The following is a 25,137-nucleotide window of genomic DNA, read 5'->3' on the forward strand; positions in this document are numbered from 1 at the left end:
CTATTATTATAATAATAATAATTATTATTATTTTTAATAGAAGTATTACATGAAATTAATTTTGAACCATTTAATCATTTATTTTATATCATTATCATGCAACGCACACTTGTACTTTGAGAAATAATCTACTACCTGAATCCTTATTTATTAACATGCATAACATCTCAAGATTTATTTTTTCTAATTTATTTTTTTATTTCTATTCTTTGATAGTGTAAGAGTTGTATGTGAATAGTATGCATATTATCTATATAAATTAAATAAAAAGATAGTAAAAGAGTTTAAAATTTTTGCATATCATGTATAAAGATATACTAAATTTTCACCAATTAGATACCATAAATATACTAAATATATATTTACTAGATACCAAAAAATATGAAATAGATACTGATTAGATATCAAATGCTAATATATATTATAAAATTATAAATATATATTTAATATATATCTTTTACTATACATTTAAAAAAAATTAATACATAATTGACATATATGTAAAATAAATCATATACCAGTTATATACCAAATGTAAATCAAATATATATATAAATCTGTAAAATGTATACTATTTACTGTAATTTTTACTTGTGGTTTTTAAAAAAAAATAAAAATGTAGTAAGTATATTATATATTATGAACATATATTAAAATAAATTGAATATATTTCATTATATTGAATAAACACTTGTATAATATTCATTGCTATTGGAAAAAAGTTTGAAATTAAAATATGTTGAAAAAATTTAAATTTTGATTAAAAGATACTAAATATATACTTAACATATATCTTTTACTATATATTTATAAAAAATTATCATTATTTCTCAATTTTCTTAAAATTAATTTATATATATAATAAATTATATTTTTAATAAATTCAACATCATATAAAGTCAAATTGTAGCTTAATATTTATGATTCATAATATTTTTAAAAATATATTTTATTTTTTTATAACATATACCATTTTTATATATTTTCACATAAACATATTTAATTTCTCACTTTTTGATTATTTCTATAATTTTTTATTAAAATAATATTATATATATATAATAAATATATATATTATATAATATTTTTATATATAAATATGTATTACTAGATATAGATAATATATAGATAGTATAATATTAAAATTAACAAATAGTTTAATAAATAAGAAAAATTAATATAAATAATTAATATAATATTATAAATCACATGGTATACGCATGAAAAATTAGAATGCTAGAAATGGTATAGCAAAAACAAATATTAGTTTAGGATTTTAATTGAAAACATGTAAATAGATTAAAGGATTCTTTGTAATTTTTCTTTCATTTGAGTGTGATTCAGCTCAGAATTTTTGCTCTTAGCACGACTTGTGCAAGATGTGGTGGCTCTTTAGTTTTTATACAATGTTTTGAAAATAAAATACTAACTAACAGTATTTTTGAAAGAAAAATCTTTTAACATTAAAAATGATATTTTTGGCTCTTTTTAGGCAACTTGTGAACATCCCAATATAATACCTAGTGATGTATCATTGAGATTCTTTTACAGTCAAGGTCTGATGTGCATTACTTGGTCCTACAGAACGCTTGCAATATAAGGTTAATGATTATGAGCCCATGGCTACAAATCATGACTTGGGTTTGTGACTGAAGCCCATTCAAGGTCATAGTGGCGCACCACCAAACTCTCATGTGAGATGGGTTTAGGTTTAACCATGGGGGCCTTTGACAGATTATGAATTCCTTCATGAGATGTTTCATTAGCTGCATATGCAACGTATCTTTGAAACTGGTTTCTATCGAGTTAAGGGAAGAGGTTTGCATTATATCAATTAATTTATTTATAGTATATAGGCCAGTTGGAGGATAAGTAAATTTATTAAAGTGTGGATTCAAATTTCACATAATTCTCGGTCTCTCATCAGTGATGCAAAATTGGTTTAACCATAACATGAATTGAACATGTGATCAAGTACAATCTTTTTCTTTGGTATGTTTGAGGTAAGGACACAATTGGGATTGGTTGTAGTTGCTCCTCCATGCTGTGGCTGTGGAGGTGGGGGCTGCCGCCTCCCTTGGTTTTTCGGGGAAGTATCCCCTTTTTTTTTTTGACGGGCCTGCCGAATCCTGAAAAATGGGTTCTTGGGGAAGTGGTAGGGGAGGGTAGGGGCTGTCGCCGCCTGATAGAGGCAGAAGCCGGGCCACCGGAGCTATCTAGTCCAGTGGGTCGATTGAAAGAGGAGGGGAGACAACTCAAATGCCAGCGCAAAAATAGAAATAGTCGTGCCGTTCAAAGTTGAATTCTTCTAAGATCCATTGCCCGATTTTGCATGCTCTGCTCCCAAAATACATAGAGACTCGCGAGGGCAGATCCGAGTTGGTTGGTTCGAAAAGTAATGGTGGGAGAGGCAAGCTAAGTATATATATTATATTATGTAGTTGACGAAGAGTAGCTTTACAGGAAAGAGTTTATATTGATTGCGATTGTAAAGAAAAAGAAACTAAATCTATCCTAGTCTGAGAAAGAATAAAAGGAAGTGCAAAGTACATAGAAACTCGTTAAATGGTCTGATTTGCAAGCAAATTGATGACAATTATTTTCAAACCAAAGCCTGCAACTGCTAAAGGAAGTAGTGCAGTTCTTGGACACATACACACAACATTACTTGTACTGTTCCTAAGGTACAGAAATTACAATATATAGATCCAAATTACAACTGATTGTTCCATCAAATACCATACAAAAGATAAATTTCCTCATTCTTATGGAAGGAACGCATTCCAATGGCCTGATAGAATGACTCTTCTTTATCAAGGTAACCATCCTGACATATAATTATTCACACTTGGGCCAGCAGTGACTACTATTTGATCAGGGTGGTATCTGCAATTTAATGGAATCAGAAGCAGCAAGCCATTATTCTCTATCCTCATTCAGATGATAGATAATGTATGAAATTAAAGCCTGGCTTCAACCATGAAATCAGAAGTTTCGGTTTTGCATGCAATGAAATATTAATGATATTGATACAGTATGCAGAATATTGGACTCAGTCGGCATACCCAATTTGTAAAGTGGGTTCACAATCTAAGGGATGAAAGAAGCCATCACCCTGAGGCTGAGCTGCTTGGCGGCCAAACCCTACATCTTCTGCACTTGGATTCAGCTGCATTGCATTTACTTGGTATCCTTCCACCAACTGCGAAACACCACCAAACTTGGTTATATGCTAATTCTCTTTCTCATAGGGGACCAAACTTGATAATGTATGTATAAATTGTAAGGTCTGTTAACTAATCATAGTTTATTTGCCCTAAAGGAAGGAAACTTCCATAAGTAACTGAAGAAAGCAAAAACAGAAATTCCATCCTGCACCTGGTTTATTCCCCCACCATATACAACGCCAATAAAAGCGACAATGTCGCAACTTTTTCTCTCCGCCTTTTTATTGCAAAACATTTTATTTTGTTTTTGATTCATTTATTGACTCAGATGCATGTGTAAGGCAGTAGTTTTAAAGTGAACCAGCAAGTACTCACATAATTTGGGGAGTAACCTACCCTTTGTTTCAGGGTCTTATTTGCTTCGTTCAGCATGTGTTCCTGTATGCAACGATTGAAAATAAATGGATAGATAGAAGAAGAAACTAGCTTAAAGGATTGGAAACTAGATCGGGATGTTTTCCTACCTTGCGTTGTAGATCAGTGAGCTGATCTAGCATATACTGAGTCTGTCAAAGATCATCAAAAAAAGAAGAAAAAAAAAAAAAACACAAGGTGAGATATACAGCAATCTACAAGCACTGGCTAGCTAGTTTTCTTGCGTTACTCTAGTTACCTTGCTGTACTGTAGGATTTGGAAAACCAGCTCAAAATTACAACATTAGGGTTTCTATGTTCTTTTTCTTTAGAATATGAGTAGCATTCATATGCATGCTCTTTTTTCTTCAGAATATTAATGTTTCTTGTTTGTTGAATGCAAATCGTATTAAGTTATGCCCAGAACATGCATATGCGGCAAGGCAAGGCTCAATGACATGTCAAGCTGTCTTTCTTCATGCATACAGGATAAATATACAAAGGGAATGAGCAAGTACCCGTGTTGACCTGATCTGCTTCAATGACATATCAAGCTGCCTTTCAAGTGACTCAAGGTCCTTGCTGCTGAGAGGGCCAAGATCTTCTCCAAGAAGATTCCTAGTGTCACAGCAAGTGCAGAAGCAATTTAATTCAAAGTTCATGTGCAAATTTTAAGAAAATACCAAGGGCACTTGTCAAGTGAAAGATTACACATGAAAGAGATATACTAGAACAGTTTATAAGGCAAGGAGATGACTTTACCTTTGAGATCGTTGCAGGGCTTCATAGCGAGCTTTAAGCTTCAAATACTCCTGCTGACTACTTAGCTCCTGCAGCCACAGCAATAAAAAAAAAAAAATCCATTTTGGAGGACGGATAATTTAGAATGATACACATACTATGTACTAACAATATACATAATTCCTAAATTCTGACCAAATTAAATTGTAATGGAACCCCCCAAATTAGTAAAAAATTTGCTTAAAAACAAATTCCTTTTGACTGCAAATGAATTTGTAAAATCTTATTGCACAATATCTGAAAGAACTGAAAGATTGTCTATTAACTTAATACACTAGTATTCAGTTATGGTGCTGAATTAAAACAAAAAATTATTAGAATTTTTTATAAACAATGCAATATTTGTACACGCTGAAATATATTCAAGAATTTATTTGATTTAAGCCAAAACAGTTATACATGATTTGGAGGTTTTGTGTTTTTATTTTATTTTTTTATTATTGAAATCCCAATGTGATACTTAGCAGGAAAAGGGAAAAAAAAAAAACTCATATATATATATATATTTCTACAGAACAAATTTTCATAATTATATGAAGATACAATTAAGGATAAGAAATTAATATCATGAACTACATAGGAGCCAAATGTTTACCTGCACTTGTTCCTGTTACATGCAACACTACCATATTGAAAGAGCATAATCTTTTTTCTTTTTCCATTTGACAAAACCCTATTCATGATAGACTAAGATTAAGCAGATTTACAATTCTCTGGGATATTAATCTTCTGAAACAACTAAAGGTTTCAGTATAATATAGCAGAAAGAGGGCAGTCAAAATAATATTTTTTTTCTAAAAAAAGGAAAATATTACCAAAGCCTCCCTTGCAGACACATTTGGCTCTGGTGCTCCATAGTTGCATTTCTGGTACCTCTCAAGAGTTTTGAGCATGCTAAGCATATAAGAAAAACATTATGTATGAACCAATTCAAAAAAAAAAAAAAAAAAGAGAAGACGATAAGATTCAAGACAGATGGATGCAAAAATCATAACAAGATGTAAAAGAAAATTTCTGGCTTATCAAAAGAAAATACTAATGCAAATCAACATTTTGGTATATGGAAACTTGGATAAGGTAACAAACCCTTTCCTAAATTAAGAGATGTGTAAATTTATCTTTGTCTCCCCTCTCGTTTTTTATTTTATCTCAGTTTCAGGATAATTTGCAATTTGTGTATATCTCCCCTTTTTCTCCTTCAGAAAAAAGAAAAGAAAGAACAGTTCTTTCGAAGGATAGAATTCAATGATATGAGTAGAAAGCAAACTCTCAAGCAATTTATCAGTAAAAAGAAAATGTATGGGGTGACAAATCTAGAATAACTCTCCATTTTGCAATCAGCAAGAGGAAACATGATAGTAATTAAAAGCAGAAAATTGTAATTTTGAAAGAAGTTTATGAGGAAGTTTAAGATTTAGAAAAAGCTTCTTTCTTTCTTTTATAGTTTTCTTCTCTTCTCTTTTTTTTTTTAATAAGAAATTAACAGAATAATTAGTAATATTAAGTACAGAAGAAGGGTTTTAGTTGTGTCATTGTTATTAAAATTCCTTTAACCTAATAGAAGATGAATCTAATTCCATGATCCTAGAAATTGAACTTAGCTATGCCAAATTAATACAACAAAATTTTGAAAAAATTTCAGTTAAACACCAATTCATCCACCAAAACAAGAAAAGAAAAAAAGTATATAAAGATCTGTGAAAGAAAGAATTCATAGAAAAGATCATTTGAAAATGAAGAATACTCCTTTCTCAAAATTAACTATTCTAGCTAAAGGCACAAGAAAGACCCTCATTTTAATTAGTCTGTGTCAAAATTTTAGTCCAAGAATTTAGCATGTATGTATATAAAGAAGGGATTTAAAAGATTATGAATACCCTAAATAAGCACATAATATATAATAATTATTTAAAAGTTGGATCTAAGGTGCGTAACAGGAATTGGAGCATCCTGTGGACATTAGAGTGATCACTGTAAAACCACTCAAACCCAATTACAGACTTCAACAGATATCATAATCAACATAAGTTCACATCTGAAAGAAGAAACAGAAAGAAAAAGGAATTATTTTAAAGGCCACAAAGAGGGAGAGAGAGAGAGAGAGAGAGAGAGAGAGAGAGGACTGATCTAAAGAGAAGAAACCCTAAATGCAAAAGTAGCTTTGGGAAGATCAAAACCCTAAATTGTCTCCATCAAATTTAACTGATTGAAAACATCAACAGAAAGAAGAGAAGAAAGAGAGAGAGAGATAAAGAGTTTATGATCCAAAGGAAAGTATAGAAGCTCCAATCATAACGGACTGATCTCTTAAGAGCAGAAGATTTATCAAAATGTCTCATTCTTCTTGATTGATCAAAGAATAACTGAAACATGATACTAGTTGGGAAGAGAGCAATAAGTCATTTCTCATTGCTTGAAACAAAACCCTAAGCTCAGACCTTGAGATGGATTTGAATGCAAATTTATCGAACTAAAACTGAAGTAAGTGATCAAATCAGAGCAATTAAAGCGTTAAAAATGACAATCCTGAAGCCAAAAGATCTAAAACCTAGCTAGTTTAACTGGAAAAAGTAATCTTGAAGAGACTTTGAAGAAGCAACCAAAAATGAAAGAAAACAAAAATCCCAATAAAAAAAGTCTTTGCTTCTAAAGAAATTAAAAGATGTAAAATTTCTGAGCTTAGTTTAATTAAGAGAAAACTACAAATGAACCATGATCAGACTTCCAATAGCTTTGAAAAGCAACAGATCAAATAAAAAAACCATTTCTTTTTCAAAACACATAGAAAATTCAAATACACAAAAATGGAAATTTCAGAGATTCAACAAAAGAGGTAAAAAGAAAAGAAAAAAGAGAAGAAAAAGAAAAGCAAAGACTTTGTGAGAAACCAAGAGAATTAAATTGTTTTTAAAAGAGTCAATATAACAGTAATCTTTATTATCTCCTTCTTCTTCTATTTTCTCGTTTAGCTTTCTAGTTGCAGATCTAACATCAATACCCAACAACCATATACACAACCTGCTATAAACACCGAGACATTCACAGAAATGGAAAACCTCGACACAGCAAAAACCAAAAACAATCTTTTGTTTAAGAGCAAAAAAAACTTATCTTTCTTTTCACTTTTCTTTTCTTTACTATCAAAACAAAACCCAACACTGAAAACAGCAAAAGAATCAGCTCACTAAGCTATGAAGATCTAAAGTCAGATTTCAAAACAAGAAAAGAAAAAAAAGAAGAATCATCAAAGAAATGAGAGAATCTAGCTTAGCTATGAGGTGGGTTTATAGAGAGAGAGAAAAAAAAGAAAGAAAGAAGCTTTTATTTTTTCTTCTGTAGAGTGTTATTGGGTAATATGTATGTACACAAAGAAAGTTTGGTCTGTTTTGGTGATATACCTTGAACTACTGCAAAACTCGTACAGCTTTCCTCTATTAGAGAAGATGATGAGAGCAACCTCAGCATCACAAAGAACAGAAAGCTCATATGCTTTCTTCAATAGTCCATTTCTTCTCTTTGCAAAGGTCACTTGCCTGTTGATCTTGTTCTCTATTCTCTTCAACTCAACCCTACCTCTCCCCATTTCTTTCCTTTATTTTCCTTAAAACAAAGTCAAATTCTTTGCTCCCCAAGCAAATTCTTGATCCAAAAAACTATAAAGCCTCTCTCTTGGCTTTGTGCCCTTTTCTTGGTTTCTTTCTTTACTTATATACACACTCTCTCCTTTTTCACCACCCACACTATATGCTCAACAAAAAAAAAAAAAAAAAACAATCAATAAATAAACAAATAAATAAAGCCAAGATTTGTTTAAGACACTAACAATGATAGGACCCTATAATCAAGAAACATATACAAAAAGAATAAGAAAAAAACCTAGTCCTTAACTCTTTATTTAAAATGAAAAATATCTTCATATTTCCTTTTCCTTGGATGAGTGTGATGTGAAGTGGGTATCAATCAGACGGTGGAGAAATGTTGAAGAAATTAAGAATATTTTTAATGGATTAAGCGAATTAAGAGAGAAAGAAAAGAAAGGGGGCGATGATGATATTACTGGCAATAAATGTAACTGGGTCCAGAATAAGTGCTACGTGTCGAAAGATGAAGTGTCTAAACTAAAAGCGTCCGATAATCCACCTGACTATTTTCGGGTTCGGGCAAATCATGTGACCTAACCTTAAAATAAGTTGAACCTTTGTATGTTCCCTCCTTTTACGTTAATACCCTCTCTTTATTCTTTGTCTGAAAACCTAGTTTCTTCCCATTGTACCTTCTCGCCCTCTTCATTTACCATCTAAGAAAAAAAAAAATTGTTTTTACGTAAAATTTTAAAATATATATATATTTTTCATAATTGTATACGTTTGCAAAGTAAATAAAATATGGGCAACAAACACCAAAGAAAAATTGTATACTTTAATAAGTTTTGTTTCACAAGGAATCCTTGATTGCTTGTCCAGAAATTGGAATATCCAATTACTGCTGCCAAACATTTTGGTATGAAGGCTTCTCAATTTTCAAATCCATATGCTATGCTGGGCATATATCCTCTTCGAGTTAAATTTCTTAATTTTGAGGAAACCATTACCAGATGCCCAAACAGAAATTCTTAGGAAACAAGAGACTGAAAGTATTTCTTGGATTAAAAAGCAAAATACTCCTATAAATCAAACATGTTTTACTTATATTGTTGAGACATATGTGTAATAGGGTAAAGCGAGATTATGGTGATTCTAATTCCATTAGTTTGCGTGTTAATTTTACTTCTTATTTATTGTGTCCAAGCAATGTACTCTAATTGATATATTTCTTGAATTATAATAGGCAATATCGTAGTAATTTTGCTCATTAGGTATATCAAAACTATTCTGGTTAATCGACTCTAAAGATGATAACCTAGATACAAAAAGGAAGACAAGGTACATATATATTATATATACACCAAAGAAGGAGTTTTGATTTATTAATTTCAACCAACATTAGAATGACACCCAATTGATTACAGGAATGTTCCTTGATTATAAGACTGTAATAACATGTATAACAGGCTTAAGCATTAGGGTAACTGAACCGAACCTAAAAAGCCAAAAATTGAAATTTTTAAAAATTTTAAATTGAAAAACTCTAAAATCGAAAATAAAAATAAATAACCGAACTAAAACAATAAATTGTTCGATTTCGCTCACTACTTATCTTTTGGACCTTTTATGAATTTTTAATAAAAAAAATCTGGCTTGCTTTCTATATTTTGTTTTAGTTTACCAAAATAATAACTGGGGAAAGGATAAGAAAATACATGTGACAACAGTTTCAAGGTAATAATTCCAATGTTTGTTAAACTTGTTATACCTTGTTTTTTTTAACCAAATGATATGATATGGGATTCTTGAATAGAATGCATATCTAAATATGAACTGTACATTTGCATACCAAATTTATTAAATAAAGTCTTGAGAGTTAATAATTCTCTTGGTTTAATGCAAAATATTTAATTGTCATTTTGATAAGAAATGAATCAAGAAAACAAGGTGTTCAGAATTATGACTTTAATTAAAACCTTCAAAGAAGTAGAGAAGTAATGGCATGGTGCTTCATTGAATTTAATTAGCAGAAACGTCGAAGTATCCTGCAGTCATTATAAAGAAAAACAGGAATTTTAATTAAGTTTTATATTTTCCAATAATAGGAAAGCAGTTTGATAGGTATGCGTGGGTAGTAGTTGGTTTTCTTTAATTTTGACTCGTAAAATAAGTGTTATATAGCCAAGAAAGTTGTGGGAAATTTTCCTATGAGATAATTATTTATAAATATTCTCTGATGTTTGTCTTATAATCCACTTTCAATGAATAAATGAACAAAAAGTCATGGATCAAATGGTAAGAGAAAGTATATCCTTTTTAATTTAGTTGAAATCTACAAAATTTATATACTTTGATTGAAGCGGAAGTTCTATATAGTTAAGTTTACTTAAAATTGGTTATAGTTAAACTAAATTCTAACAAAATAAGTAAATTTTTTAAATGAATTTCACATTAGTAAGTCAATATATTCCATAATACTAAAAAAGAAATTTTTAATTAATTATTTCTATTTTGCTTTTTATTGCATGTCTTTTTTCTCAATTAAGATAATTTTCTTTTTTAAATTTCAATCAAATACAGCATAATTGAAAATGAAATAAAAAAAATAGAGATAAAAGGGCATAATAAATAAATCTCCCAAGTGTTTATAATTATATCTTTCGTATTCTTTAAAAGAGGATATAATAGAGACTTAGGTTAGTATCTTGTCCGTTGCATTATATTTTTGAAAAATCAGTAATTTATTTATGGTGCGGGTTTTATATTCCATTATAGAATATGCTTTTTACAAGATAGCTGCATAAAGAATTTCTCCTGCTGTAATGTCATTTTTTATTATATATATATAAACAAAAGCAAAAACTGCAAGGGACTTTAAAATAAGGAATGCAGGTTTTACAAATTTAGCTTCATAATAAATGTATATATATATATATATAGGAGTTAATTTTCAAGTTTAGTCTTTCTTCTTCCTTTTATGAAAGTCTTTCTTCTTCCATTTATAAATTAAAAAGAAACCGAGCTTATAATTATAATAACAGTAATAATAATTAGTTTAGTTTAATTTAATTTGTATGAGCTGTAAATAAACTAAATTAGTTAACTTAGAATTAAAGTCACTTATATATCATTACATCATTTTTTTCTTTTGTGATTATTGACATCAATAATAGACATTAAGTTTGTGAATTTTAGTCATCCAATTTAAGTTTCGGAGCTTCAGCTTGCATTGCTCCCGTTTTGTTTCGGGTTTTTGTTTTTTTTTTTTTTTTTGTTTTTTTTCCAAGAAGAGTCCCATTGCTTTGCTTTGCTGATTTTCTGGTTTTGTTTTGGTTATTTTGTCTTCAGCATCGTGTGTCTCGTTTTCCATTTTCCACTGCTTAAATTTTAAATTTTAGGAAGAGATTAGCTTTACATCAGTTGATTATATTAATATATATATAAAAGTGGATAATATAAAAATTAACATGTGTGTATACATATTCTATAATGTGGTATTAAATTTAAATTTATTTATAAATTAATAAATATATACCGGTTATTTATTAGTTTAATATATAAATAGAGACACATGTTAGGATTAGACAAAAAATTTCATAAATCTAGTCATGCTTATTAAGTAAAATTCAAAAAGATGAGGTTATAATAGGGTATTAGTGAATTGGTTGGTGTTTGGTGGAAAAGAAAAAAGGGAATTAGCGAAAGAGTGATGATGCATATGATATATATATATATATATATATATAAATAATAATTTTGTAAGTCTTCAACCATTAATATCTAATAATTAATTAAACCATAGATAAAGGATGAGTTTTTGGGAGAAATCCGAGGTTCAAGTTCAACCGTAAGTGATGAGTAAAGAGGAGGGATTGGAAATTACTAAGTGTAGTTCATTGTTTCCATTTGAAGATATATGAACATAAATAGAAGTATTATTTGTTTTTCTCTAATGAGACAACGACTTCTCTCCAACATCCAACCATCCCTTTTTCTTTTTGTTTATTTATTTTCTTTGGTTTTTTGATTTTGATTTTCATGTAAATATATAATCACTTAATTTGTTTGTGAAATGTCCCATCTTAGGTGTAAGCAAGATTCTTTTTTGGGTCTCTTAGTTTGACATTAAGTGACGTTACAAGATAAAGCTAAATGGCACCCAAAGTTTCAAAGCTTCATATTGCTTTTTTCACAACAAATACATATATATGTATGTTACATCCCCATATCTCTTTGTTATTTGGTGGAGACAGCAATCAGCAACCAACCATCAACGATTAAAGTTCAATTATAATCAACACATATGCACTAACGAAACTAAAAATAAGTTGCGATCTATTATTATTATTATTATTATTATTATTAGGACTGACCATGTATCTTAGTAGTTTATATTTGAGTCGGAATTATATAATACCGAAAAATATTAAAATCAAAATAATTAAAAATACCTATAATCGAATTAAACTGTTTAAAAAAAGTAATATGATATTAGTTCTTTAGTGATAAATATACCATAACTGTATTAAAACTATATAGTTTTATACTGATTCATATTGAATTATAGAACTGATTTCATACAGCATATATATATACATATATATACATACATATGGTTAATATTAATACTATCTACCCTCCTTTTTTTTTTTATTAAATTGATATGAAGCTTTGAACTAAACCCTTACATGCTCTCTGTTTATTTTCTAAATTTAAGAATTTAGGGTTTACTAATTTGCACATTATTGACTTGCTACTTTCATATGTTTTGTTAACGATTCAACTTTTAACATTAATAGTATTTCAATTTTATTTTTTATTTAAATATTAGAAATAAATTCCCGACTCAAATTTTTATTTTTTTCAATATTAGATTACCGGAAATGACACCAAACCGACTTATACTGAATCAATAAAATTGATCCAATCTAATATGATTATTGTACATTCATTCTTAAAAGTGATTTTCAAATAACCGAATTGGATTGGTGTATGCTCGGCTATTATTACATGATAGACCTTTAGAATACGAGGTGTATAATAAATTAAATTATATATCGAAACGAGAGAGTGTACTAAGTATTATTTTAAAAGTTGTATCAAATCATATAAGGCGCCTTAATGCAAGATTAAAAATATTGAGTTTAAGAAAATTTTAAAATGTGTGACCTTTTAATAAGTTTTCTAATCTATGGACTCGTTCAAAATTCGTGTTCAACCAATTTGAGAAACTTAATATTTTGATAAGCCTGTTTTTAAAATATCTAAATTTTTTAATTATAATTTTTGAATAAGACAGATTTTAAAAGAAAATAACATTACTAAATTTGCCTAAGAAATGACCGGTTCTTTCTATTACAGCTCAGACTTGAGCAAATCTAAATGAAAAACGATATACACTCAAAGTTTGAAATGTTTAAACGGAATTAAACGAGTATTCCAAGCTCATAAATATATTTATTTTATATATTGAAATCCAATTTAAGAGTGAGATTATTATGTCTACATATGATGTAGTAGCATGACACCTTTTATATGAATGAAAAATAACGTACAATACCTATCCTATATACATATGTAATTGTTGGTCCTAACTAGTAAGCTTAAGTTGAATTCCACAATATAATTAGAAGAGAAAAAGAAAATAGAAAAAAAGAAACTGATATATGAAAATTAATCAAAGATGCAGCAAATATTTGTAGGAAGGGAGGGAGGGGGGGAGGGACCAACGATAGCAGTAGCACATCAATTGCAGTAGGACAAAATCAAAGCCCACATGGGCTCACTAAGAAAGCTAAGTTTCAAGCACTGTAATGTGGTCCACCTATGCACACTAGTGTACTTGGGTTGGTGGTATTGGTATACATATATGTATTGGCCTATCCTATCCTATCACCCACTCACTATGCATATCAAGTGAAAAACAGAGTAAATAAACTTCACGACTGTGCTTCATTACACCAAGGAAAAGAAAAACTTGCATCTTTTTGTATAAGTAAATGGGAATAGTGCTTCTATGTATATGTTTTATAAAATAAACAAGACTACATATTTCGGAGATTTGGGTATCTACTACTACATCACATCACCCAGTTGCTTTCTCTACCCACATGTTTGTATTTGTGTAACAGAGAGGAACAGGACTATTTTCATGCATATAAAGAATGTGTGACCCAGGAAGCTATTTAACCCTAAAGAATTTCACAAGGGCATTTAGTATTTTGGGCGGAGAAAACTTGCAAACTATTTGAGTTTAATTAACTTACTAAAGCTGGATTCAAGCAATTTGTTAGCCCAGTATAATATTAAAAAAATAATTAAAGTGTGCAAGAGCATATAAATTAAATGATAAGAACCTCTCTTAATTTAACTAAAATTTTGAATTTAAATTTTAAATATACAGTTGCATTAAAAATTTCTAAAGGTATTTTAACATCGACAAACACTATATTAGTTAGATTATAGAACAAATCTAACTATAACTTGGACCGCATCTTCATGGTTAAGTTGATCGGAAGTTAAGTGGAGTGAATTGATATGCTAATTAATTCTGGAGGTTTAGGGTTTCCAAGGGCAATCACTCAGCCATTAGATTAGAATGGAGAAGTGTCAAAAAGCTGGGGAAGATAATCTGAACCTGAAAACTAGTCATAAAGAAGAGTACAGCAGCAATTGAGTGAAGCTACAGAGATCACTTCCTCTATTTGATTGTGACTACCTTCCAACTTTATATGCCCTCATTATTTCCACTTTCTCAATCATCAACATTTGAGTGGGCCACTAAACATATTCCTTTAGTCAATTTTTATTTCTTAAGGATCTGCTCTCCAGTAAATACAAAATTACAGCAATAGGATGGGAACATAAATATTCCAATTTAGCCACAAGCTTGATGTTTACTTGAACGAACCCACTTCCTTTAAACCAACTTCTGTTCAACAATGAAAATTGATATCAAACCGGCCCTAGTTATTAATCCTTTAATTACCGAAGTAAAAATACACAATCAAATCAATTGTCTTTTTATTAAAAATAATAATTTTAGAGATGTTCAGTTAAATTCAATCTGTAATTAAAACGGTTTACCATTAAAATAGAAGAATGAAAGTTCATGGTAATTTCCGATTCGATGAAAACAGAGGAATCAAAAGATGCAAAAAGTCAATAATGTTACACAGGAATAGGAAAATTCAAGTTTTGCAAAACAAAGAAACTGTCATTTGTCATGTGGTAGATAGGGCAGCTAAAAAGGCTTTTTATTTTTAGCCACCGACACAATTCCAAATCTATTTTAGATGATTATAACACACAGACACATTCTTGATTCATTCCATTTGTGAAGATCTTGAGCTAAAATATCAGCCAAACTTATAAGGCCAAACAGCAAAAGTGTACAATTTGGACATGTACCCTTTTTTTCTTTACCCTTCTTCATAGACATGGTTAAATTTGGTTTGGATGGTCAGCCATGGAAAAGCAGTTATGACTTAGCTGTTTTTCTTTCTTTTCTTTGATCTTCATTGCTTTCCTTTGCAAGGTGCTCCACACTTAACTGCCATTCTCTACTTAGCTAATTAAGTTGCAAAAGAACAAGGAAAAAAAAAAACAATATTATCAAGTTGATCAACTCTAGTATAATAAATTATTCGTATATACATATTCCATAAAATAAATCAATAATATAGATTTTGAGATATTTTACATTTAAATATTAAATAATTAGAACGTTTATATTGAGAAATTTCTGTAAATTTGATATGTGTATAAAAGTCTAAATAAGTTATTAATATTTTTAAAACAAAAAATATTAAAAATACTTGGAACTGACTTTTAGGCCATATAAATATATTCAGGTTTTTAATTAATAATTCATGCAGGTTTAAATTTTATTGAAATTTAGTCATATCACTAATAATAATAAGTGATTCGTTTTTTTTTATTTATATAAATAAATATATTATTTTTAAATAAATTCACTCAAAAAAAAGATAAATTATTGAATATTTTTAAATCCCACAACTTGTTGATCAAAACAACAGAAATGGGTGATCGGTAAATACCCAAATTAGAAACCATGTAACTTGTCCTGAAATTAGAAGATTAGGAAACTGAAGTCAGTCATGACTTTGTGCTGAAGTTTGAACTTCAATAATCAAATGTAATTACAAGATAGACTAAAAAAAATTAAAATTAAAATTAAAATTTAAGAAATAGGTTTAGGAAATCAATTCGGTGGGGCCACTGGGGTGGGGGACCACGATCAATCAAAGGGCAGTAATGGGAAAATCCAATGGCTAGGAGTTGAATGCAGTGGTGGGGTTCATAAAGTGCTTTAGAAATGTCAGATTTAATTTTCCATTTTAAGGCCGACACTATCAACGTCAACCATAATGACACGTGGACCTTATACCAATGTTGGATACTCCTCTTTACGGAAGTCACGTCCAGTGGGGCTCTCTAAGTACCCCAACTCTTATCCCTTCAAACAAATTCTTGGACAGTTTTCCGTGCCTACTTGTCTTATTGTTACTTTCTAATATTTTCTTTTCTTTTTATTTTTTCCTGTCTTATTAGCGCATTATTTCCCAAAAATCACAATTAAAAATGTAAAATTAATTAATTTGAGTCATAATGATGATTATGCGTGTCATTATTCAGTTTTAATTCATGGGGAATTAAAGGGCTTTTAATTCATAGTGAAGAGTGATACAAAATTTTTCATTTTCCTTTACTATTTACCAACAAAAATATTTAGAGATTTTCTTTTTTCTCCAACCACTGGCACATGGGAAAAAGCAGTAATAGCGACATGCATATATTCTTGGATTGCCACAACTCCATTATTGTAACAATCACATTTTTTAAGATTTAATCCCCACATGCCTCCCCTCATTCTAATCCTAAATATGCAATTATCCTATGAATCATTTGATTCTAACCATCAAACTCCCATTAAAATATTGAGATTGATTGACTTTTAATTTGACTTCGTTCTTAAGGAATTTATACCTATTATATCAGAATTTAATCATGAATAATAAGTTTTATTTTTAAATTTTAAGTATGTATCTTTTCCATAATAAATCAGTATACCTTTTTATTCCTTTTAGTAAAAAAAAAAAAAAAAAAGTATTTTAGTATAACACTGTGAGGTCCTGCTTGGCTGCACTTATGGACCGGGACTCTTATACAGTATTTTAAAAAAAATAAAAAAAAAATATACTTATATTTTTAATTTTAAATATATATCTACCTTTTGATCATTGTAATTTCTTAAAAGGGTCCACTAGTATTGGTTTGTCAATTACCAAAGGCACAAGTTAAATAAAGATATCAAAAGAACTTGTCTGCACTTTATTAGCATGATTTGGAAATAGAGAGAAGCCAAAACAAGTAAGGAAAGAGGTACATTTTCTATTTACAACAGTGGTTGCACAAGTAGTTCATTGCCAACTCAAGCAGCAGAGGTATACAATTGGCAGATTAATTATCATCGTTTAAGTACTTCAACCCTGGCGCTACCTCGGACAATTTTGGGCTATTATTTTGTGATTTAAACCATTTTTATTCTATGCCCTTAAGACATTACTTAGTAAACATTAAGGAATGTTATTTGACCTGTCTGTATCGCACATGTGACCTAAGCTGCCGAGTTTCTTTCATTTCGTCGCCACTCATCCTATCATAAAATTTTACAACTAGAATCGTCTCTCGTGTTCACATTGATACCACCTATTATGTACGTAATTTTCATTCTTAAATTGAAACTTTTTAGTAAAAAATAAAATTTAAATTTCATATATATATATATATATATATATATATGGTAATAGGTTGTCACATTTCTTTAGTTTGCTAATAAATACTTTAAAATTAGAATATAATTATTTCATTCATGAAAATCACCTATTTTTCTTTTCTTTTTTTCTTAAAATATAACCTTTTGGTTCTCATTAGAATTAAAAAGTTAAATTACTAATTCAAAGGTGGTCTTACAAATGTAGAAAATAATTCCGCCCTCGACCCTCAGGTTTTAATTTTTTCATAGTAGCATTTTCATTGATTTCAGCTTTACTAATGATTAAATTGGCTTCGTTGAAACCCATATTGTGGTGAGCGTTTGCTGCTGCAAAATAAATTAGTTTTAAAATGAAATTACATGTTCGATAAGGCATGAACTCGAGTATCATAAGTGTTTCTTTATAATGACGTCCACAAATCTGATCAATTATAATATTACACTTTTCAAAACACTATATTTACATAGAGGTACTCGTTTTTTTTATATCAATGCACATCTTTTCTCTAAATTTATACCTTGGCTTTAATACACTGTATCAATTAATTATATTAAAATAGTACTTACTTTACCTCTGTGCTACTTGCAATAAAGATAATTAAATAAAAAAAAATTCTGTAACTTAATTTTTATTAAATTATAACCTGTTTATAATAACATACATTTTTTGGGCAAAACCTGTTTATAATAATTTGGATCATCACTATGATATATAATATTTAGGGCAAAAGTCAATGTCGATCCTATTTGGTGATCCATTTTATGGGTGCACAAATAGAGCTGAGGAAGGAAAATTATAGATACGTCTAAGCCAATCACATGCAACTCATGTGTGTTTTCACAGTTCAGTATATGCTTGTCACAATCACCTTCCATACGATTCATTTGTGAAATCATTGAATGCATAAATAAACCAATTTACGCATAATATTTAAGGAAGATGACAAATGAAACTTGTGGCTTGAAATTTTTTTGGTAACTTTTCACAAATATTTTAAAATAGAAAAAATATTACTTTTACTTTCTAAATCTTTTTAAGAATATGAGTTTTTTCAATTTTTTAAATATACGGTATTACTCGTTCCATTTCCGTATCGCTCATGATATATATAATAACTTGGGCATCCGGGCAACCCTCTCAACAACTAAGAAATCCATTCGAGGAACACGGGGACTAGTTGAAGTAAAGAGCCTCCCAAATATTTGTTTTTTATTTTTTTTTGTAATTTTACAAAAAACAAAGCTGTATTTAGAAAAAAATAAAAATTATATTTTAAATATTTTTACACATTAAAAATAAAAAAATATAGACATATTTTTATTATTTTTTTATTTTTCTTCCTGGTATTCGGATTTTATCCATAGAAGCTGAAGAAAACTTAATAGCCTGTATATGATTTAGTGGGTATTTGCATATGGCGACAGACAGCCAATTAATTTATGGGTCTAATTTGTTTTAGAATTGTGGGCCTCATGAGCCGAAAGCAAATGGGTTCATTTTCATATCACATTACGTGACATGAACGATTGTGCAATTCTGAACTGAATTGTAAGACCGGGTCATACAAATTATTTAGTGTGTTTTTACCAATTAATAATTATGCATGTCCATATTACGTACTAACTCCTTAATATGCGATTCCTATTATCATGTTTGTAACTATTTTTCTTTTTGAAATTAAAATAGGGAATGATGTGCGTTTACAAGTTTGACATAATAAATTAATTGAACTCCTATTTGGTTTAGTTCGGCTTCGCAATTAATAGAACATAATTGATTGTTAATAATTAATAAATATAAATTATTTGGTGAAGTTTTGAGTGATATATATATGTAAACAGTATATATATTTGTTATCATATATATATGTATATGCATCCATCAGGAAACAGGTACTAAAACACTAAATTTTAGCATTTAATTAAGATTATAAGTGTTGCTGGAAAAGATTAATACTGAATATAACCAGTTTATTATTAGAGAAAGATTGCATTATTTTTTTCTAAAAGTAATTTAATGAACATCCACTTTTAATATGATCTCACATAAGTCGCATACAGCTCATAAAGAGTGCTCCATGATCTCAAATATCAAACCAGCCAAGATTTGGCCTAAAATTTGAATCATTGCTGTCAAGCCAACCCTACATCCTATGAAGTAACAGTGCCCTTTCACTGTCATAACTCAATAAGTGAACTAAATTTCATTTCCCTTAAAGAAAACTGCATCACTTTACCAAACCCACTTCTTGATGAAGTTTCTCAATCACATACTTTATGAGATACTTGTTCGTAATTTAATAATAAAATCATACGTTATTATATAATTGATTTAATTTACAAATAGCATAACAAATTAAATTTATCTAAAAATATCTCTATTGTTGTTGATCTTATAAATCTACACCTTTTCATATCATTGGCTTCACAAAATAAATAATTAGCTTTTTATATGTGAATATAAGAATTTGTCCTTATAAGACCCTACTTAGTGTCATTATACCTTAATTATAATATTCTTGGAGCTTAGGCTTTAATTCTGAGGATAATGTTATTCTTTCTAACAGTATTCTTTATTGGTTCATTCTGCCTTTGCTTTGGAAGGTAGGCAATGAATTGTAACATCACTGGATGCTCCACAGAATTTAACAAAGCCCTACTGTAATTAGTGCTAATTAACCATGAATTCACAATCAAAATCTTTTTCTTATAGTCACCATATAAAGTTGCATTATTTCTTTTTTCTTTTGTATAGAAATAGGAAAAGGCACACGAGTGTCTTAAAGCACTTGGCACCTATTTGATATTAATCTCTTGTTTTAATTCTTTGTTAATTTATTTCTTAACATATTGCTAATTCAAAAATTCCACATACATGAAATGATAAGAAAGGTGTAGAAGTGTAACTTGAAAACTGACATATATTGATAATAGTACATATCACATGCATATATAATATACCCTAGCTGATTATTAATTCCGACTTTAATATTGCTGACAACTAGAGAAATTCCCACTACATTAATATTTAATTCTAATAGATAAGATAATATGAGAAAACCCAAATTCTGTTTCTTTCTTTTCTTTTCTTTTCTTTTTTTTTTTTTTTTTTTGTTACCATGCTTCTGAATCAAGTTTCTCTAGCTTGAAACGTTCACGTACATATGAAATGTAGCTTGCAGCTTTTATATCTACATTTTCGTCACCACCATAACTTCCAAGCTGACAAGAAGCGGACACCTTTTGGATCGACTGGCCAGTGGGAAAATCCATAGAACAAGTAGGAGTAACCCTGCTGCTATGTTGAACTGGCAGAGGACAGGGTTGAGCACTGGACATGATCTTTTGGATTGATGAAGAATTATTTGAACCATTTGGGCTATAAGTATAAGGACTGGGGCTAACCTTTGTATTGCTGATACATTGCACTTGCATGGTATTAGGCTTGGAATGATTGACTCTAAAGAAAGATTTGGCTTTCGCTAGCTTACTTCTCATGAACCCTCTTCCCTTATGGTTTATCTCCATTTTCAAGTGCCAATATTCATTACAAAGAGGCATTATATATAGAGGTCGGTCTGCACTTATAAAAGAAAAAGAAAAGAAAATCAAATTTGGCCCTCTTAATTATGTGAACCACGCGGTGCCTTTTGATTGGACAATGAGTGACTAATAACTAAAGGAATTCTTCATGCAAAGGGATTTTTCTGTATGAGCTGTGCGAAAGTTGTTTTAATTTTAAGATAGAGATGACATGAAACATCTAGTTTGGTTGGCCCACTGACCTTTAATTTCAATCCTTGCCCAGGTTGTGTTGTGTGGTATGCATATATTCTCTATTGGCTTGATAAGTTTTTTAATCTGTTTTTGGTTAGATGTGGATTATGGAGAACTTGAGGTTCTGATACCTTCATAGCAACACCACCACCACCTTGGATATAGGGTCCTCTTTTTCTTTTCTCAATCTTTGAAAGTTCCTGTTAGCTAAAGAAAAAATGAACCCTTGTCTACTATGTTTTGTAAAATAAGATAAAGCAACAGGCCACATACATTCCTATTATTATGTGCGAGTATAAGTTCATTATTTATCAATTTTTAAGTCATAGGTGTTTCTGAAACTTTAGATGTATTGTACTTCTGAGAGTGATGGATAAGAATCTGTCAGATGCAACCCTTCACCAGTAAAGAACACGTTTCCACACTTCAAATTATGAAGCTAATTGATTAATCTAGATTTAAATATGTTATTGTGTGTTCATATTTAATAATTTCAAATATGTATTTTTAAAAAACAACATGTTTAGAAGCATAAATCAAACGGTGTATCATGACATTCCAATTAGACTGATACTTTTATATCATCAACATCATGTAACTGTTGTCTAAAATTACTGGATAAGTAAAGTGATTTATCTCCTATCTTAGGAGTGGATAGAATAGTGAATTTACAAAGAAGAGATAACTAAACTTAAAACTTGGCAATGATAGTAGACAAATTTATATGTTCATTCTGTGTTTTCTAAGGCTATTTTCTTCTAATTATTGTGTAGCATCTTTAATATGAGTTTTATTACCAATGTCCGCGTGATGCCAGCGAATCTGCTTTTCTATAATCAGATTGGCCTGCCGATAACGATATTTGAACAAATTTTGTTTCCATTTCTTTCCAATAAAAAATGAATGGAATACGGAAAAGATAAAGAACACTGAAGATGAGTAAATTCTACAATTGGGGTCATTCATACCAAAACTTTGACAATGTTTTCGATTGATATCAATATTTAAAAATATTTTTATAATACTGAAATTTTAATTTTTATTACAGATAAGAATATTTAGTGAAATTTGTCCAATTTTTTATAACATGGGGGCGGAGTTCCACATAAGCATTCTACTCATTGAAAACATTATCTCTTAGTTTTTAATAAATTGCATTATTGGTACCAAGACTTTACTACTTTTATCTAAGTGATATCAATTTTTTAATTTATTTCTTTTTAGTATCACATCTATTATTTTTTATTTCAATCTATGGTAGCTGATGAAAACTCGTTTAAAGGTGAATTCCATTGCAAGTTAAGAACTCGCCAATACTTAACAGTCTGTCTAGACCTCTAACATACTCAATAGGTGAACCATCATTCCATACACTCACAAAGCGCTACTCTTGAAAGACTAATATTAATATAACTCTCCAACATTATTCTTTAAACTCTTGAACGAATTATATTGTTATTATCTTATACTTTTGGTGACATTAATATCCATTAGAATTTTAGTAATTTTTACTGACGTAGCCGCTGAAAGTTTATCTAAACATGATATTAATTAAAATATTAATAAAAAATTCTAGAGTCCTAATAGATACTATTAATTGAAATATAAATAAAGAATGTGGTACTAAAAGGAAACAAATTAAAAAATTGATACTATTTAGATATAAGTGGAAAAAATTTGATACTAATGAGTCTAAGTGTAACATGAACAATGAGTAAAATGCTGAGTTCCACTCTCCAAGTCATAAAAAAATTGAACAAATTTTTAGTAGGTACCATCACTTGTAATGAAAATCAAATTTTAATATTAAAACAAATTAAATTATTGATACCAATTAAAAATACATGTCATAATTTTAATGTCCACAAAGCTATTTACCTTTGCATGAGTATTTTGTTTTTATTTCATTTCTTTTTAGTTGTAAATTAAAAGAAAGGAAATCGAATTTGAGTCGAAATGTGCATTTATTTTTAGAAATATAATGTAAGTTATTAGAAGTAAAGTCATCATGAAAAATGCCATCAAACTGGAATTAATTCATGACAGTGGATGCAATACAAATGGGACTTGTGTTGTCTGCATGCAGAGGAGTCAATGAAGCAATCAAGACACCAGTTCTTTCCAACAAAGCCATTTAGGTTTATAACAAATAGCCTGTTGAAGACAGTAAATTTAAATTATTAAATGTTTATAATTGTTATTTAAAGACTAAATATTAGTTATAAAGTATGCGAAAAATATTAAAAATTTAAGTATATAAAAGATTATGTTTTAAAAAATTAAGTGTTTGAAAGTAAAATATTGTATAGATACTATGATAAATAATATATATTTTAATAATTTTATAAAGCGGAGGAACTATTTATAATAAGAAAGAGATTGATATTATGTATGCTTTGATATAGATTGTGTCTCTTTCTTTAGGAATTTTTTTCTTGGATTGTGTTTATTTCTTTCTTATTTCCAACAAAATGGTCCAATAGAGCGAATATGAATCTATATTCTACCTTTTAAATAACTTAGAATACAATCTTGCTTCTTATATTTCAAGAGATGAATAGAATCTCTCAAGAACACGCACCCCCTTGCAAGAGAACAACGAGAATCAACACATCAATTTCCAATCAAAATCGACAAATCCTCTCAAACTAAAATAGAGCTGAAACAGAAAAGTAAACCCCTTGTCAATCCATGTTCAGTATTGATGCTCGAATGACCATCTACTTTTCAATGTTCAGTATTAAAGCTCGCTAGGAGTATGAACTACCTCACCATGATAAAGATTATCAAAGAATGATAAGATTTTTAGTGTATTTGCATTGACAGGGTTAAATTTCTTAAGCTTGCAAAAAAAGTGACAAATCCCCTCTTCATCATCCTCTATAGTAATCATATGGCATCCATATCCAAAAGCCAAATAGTAATACCACAGGGGATTTTCTTGCAAAAACATGCAATAATCAACTGACTCGGAGAAAATCCAACGTGCTGAGCTTGTATTAATTCGTAGAAAGATTTTCGTAATGCGCATACCAAATTAGATGCTACAATAAATAACCGAGTAGGATTCCTGTAGATTACCTCTTTATAAACCTCTATGAAGGAATTCATTTTTGACATCCATTTGGCAGAGAAATCATTTTCTACAAGATACGGATAGTGGTCATCTTAACAAATGTTTTTACATGATTGAGCCTTAGAGCTGCAAATTAGGCTCTTTACTTATCAAACCATTAGCTTTAACCTTTATGGAATAGACCCATTTGCTCCCAAAAGGAGAGATATATGTTACGAGGAAGAGAAACCAATTAATTCAAAAATGATATTTTCTCAAGTGCATGAAGCTTCTCATCCATGGCAATTTTCAGGACAATGTCGCATAGGTCTACAATATAGAGCTGCATAATTCATTGTAACCAAGCACCCGCTTACGCAAACAAAATTGCATATTATATATATGTTGTCCCTTATAAAACTAAAAACCATCTCCCGCTCTTAAGGAATCATTTGTTCTAAAAAGAATGCATTAGAAAATCATAAGCTGACAAAATAACTGACATTTTACGACATATATCATTAAAAATACAAGGCATAT

The 25,137-nt window shown here is 29.5% G+C and overlaps 2 protein-coding genes across 3 annotated transcripts; both read right to left on the minus strand.

Annotated features, from left to right (window-relative positions):
- Positions 1-2,530: 2,530 nt before the first annotated feature.
- Positions 2,531-8,221, minus strand: LOC8286775 (agamous-like MADS-box protein MADS4). 2 transcript variants are annotated; one of them, XM_002514847.3, is made up of 8 exons: positions 7,781-8,221; positions 5,198-5,276; positions 4,344-4,411; positions 4,100-4,199; positions 3,692-3,733; positions 3,564-3,605; positions 3,066-3,202; positions 2,531-2,886 (listed from the first exon to the last, which is right to left on the minus strand). In XM_002514847.3, exons 1-8 carry the CDS (start codon positions 7,963-7,965, stop codon positions 2,814-2,816), a joined length of 726 nt encoding a protein of 241 aa, XP_002514893.2. In that variant the 5' UTR covers positions 7,966-8,221; the 3' UTR covers positions 2,531-2,813. The 2 variants fall into 2 exon arrangements, with proteins under 2 accessions (XP_002514893.2, XP_015572264.1); XM_015716778.2 differs by having other exon boundaries at positions 3,543-3,605; positions 7,781-8,217.
- A 12,439-nt stretch (positions 8,222-20,660) lies between these two features.
- LOC8286774 lies at positions 20,661-21,337 on the minus strand. Its single transcript, XM_002514846.4, has one exon. The coding sequence runs from the start codon at positions 21,324-21,326 to the stop codon at positions 20,880-20,882; it is 447 nt and encodes a 148-aa protein (XP_002514892.2). The 5' UTR covers positions 21,327-21,337; the 3' UTR covers positions 20,661-20,879.
- Between the last annotated feature and the right edge of the window lie 3,800 nt (positions 21,338-25,137).

Source organism: Ricinus communis, chromosome 7 (assembly GCF_019578655.1).
Source record: "Ricinus communis isolate WT05 ecotype wild-type chromosome 7, ASM1957865v1, whole genome shotgun sequence".
Lineage (NCBI taxonomy): Eukaryota > Viridiplantae > Streptophyta > Magnoliopsida > Malpighiales > Euphorbiaceae > Ricinus > Ricinus communis.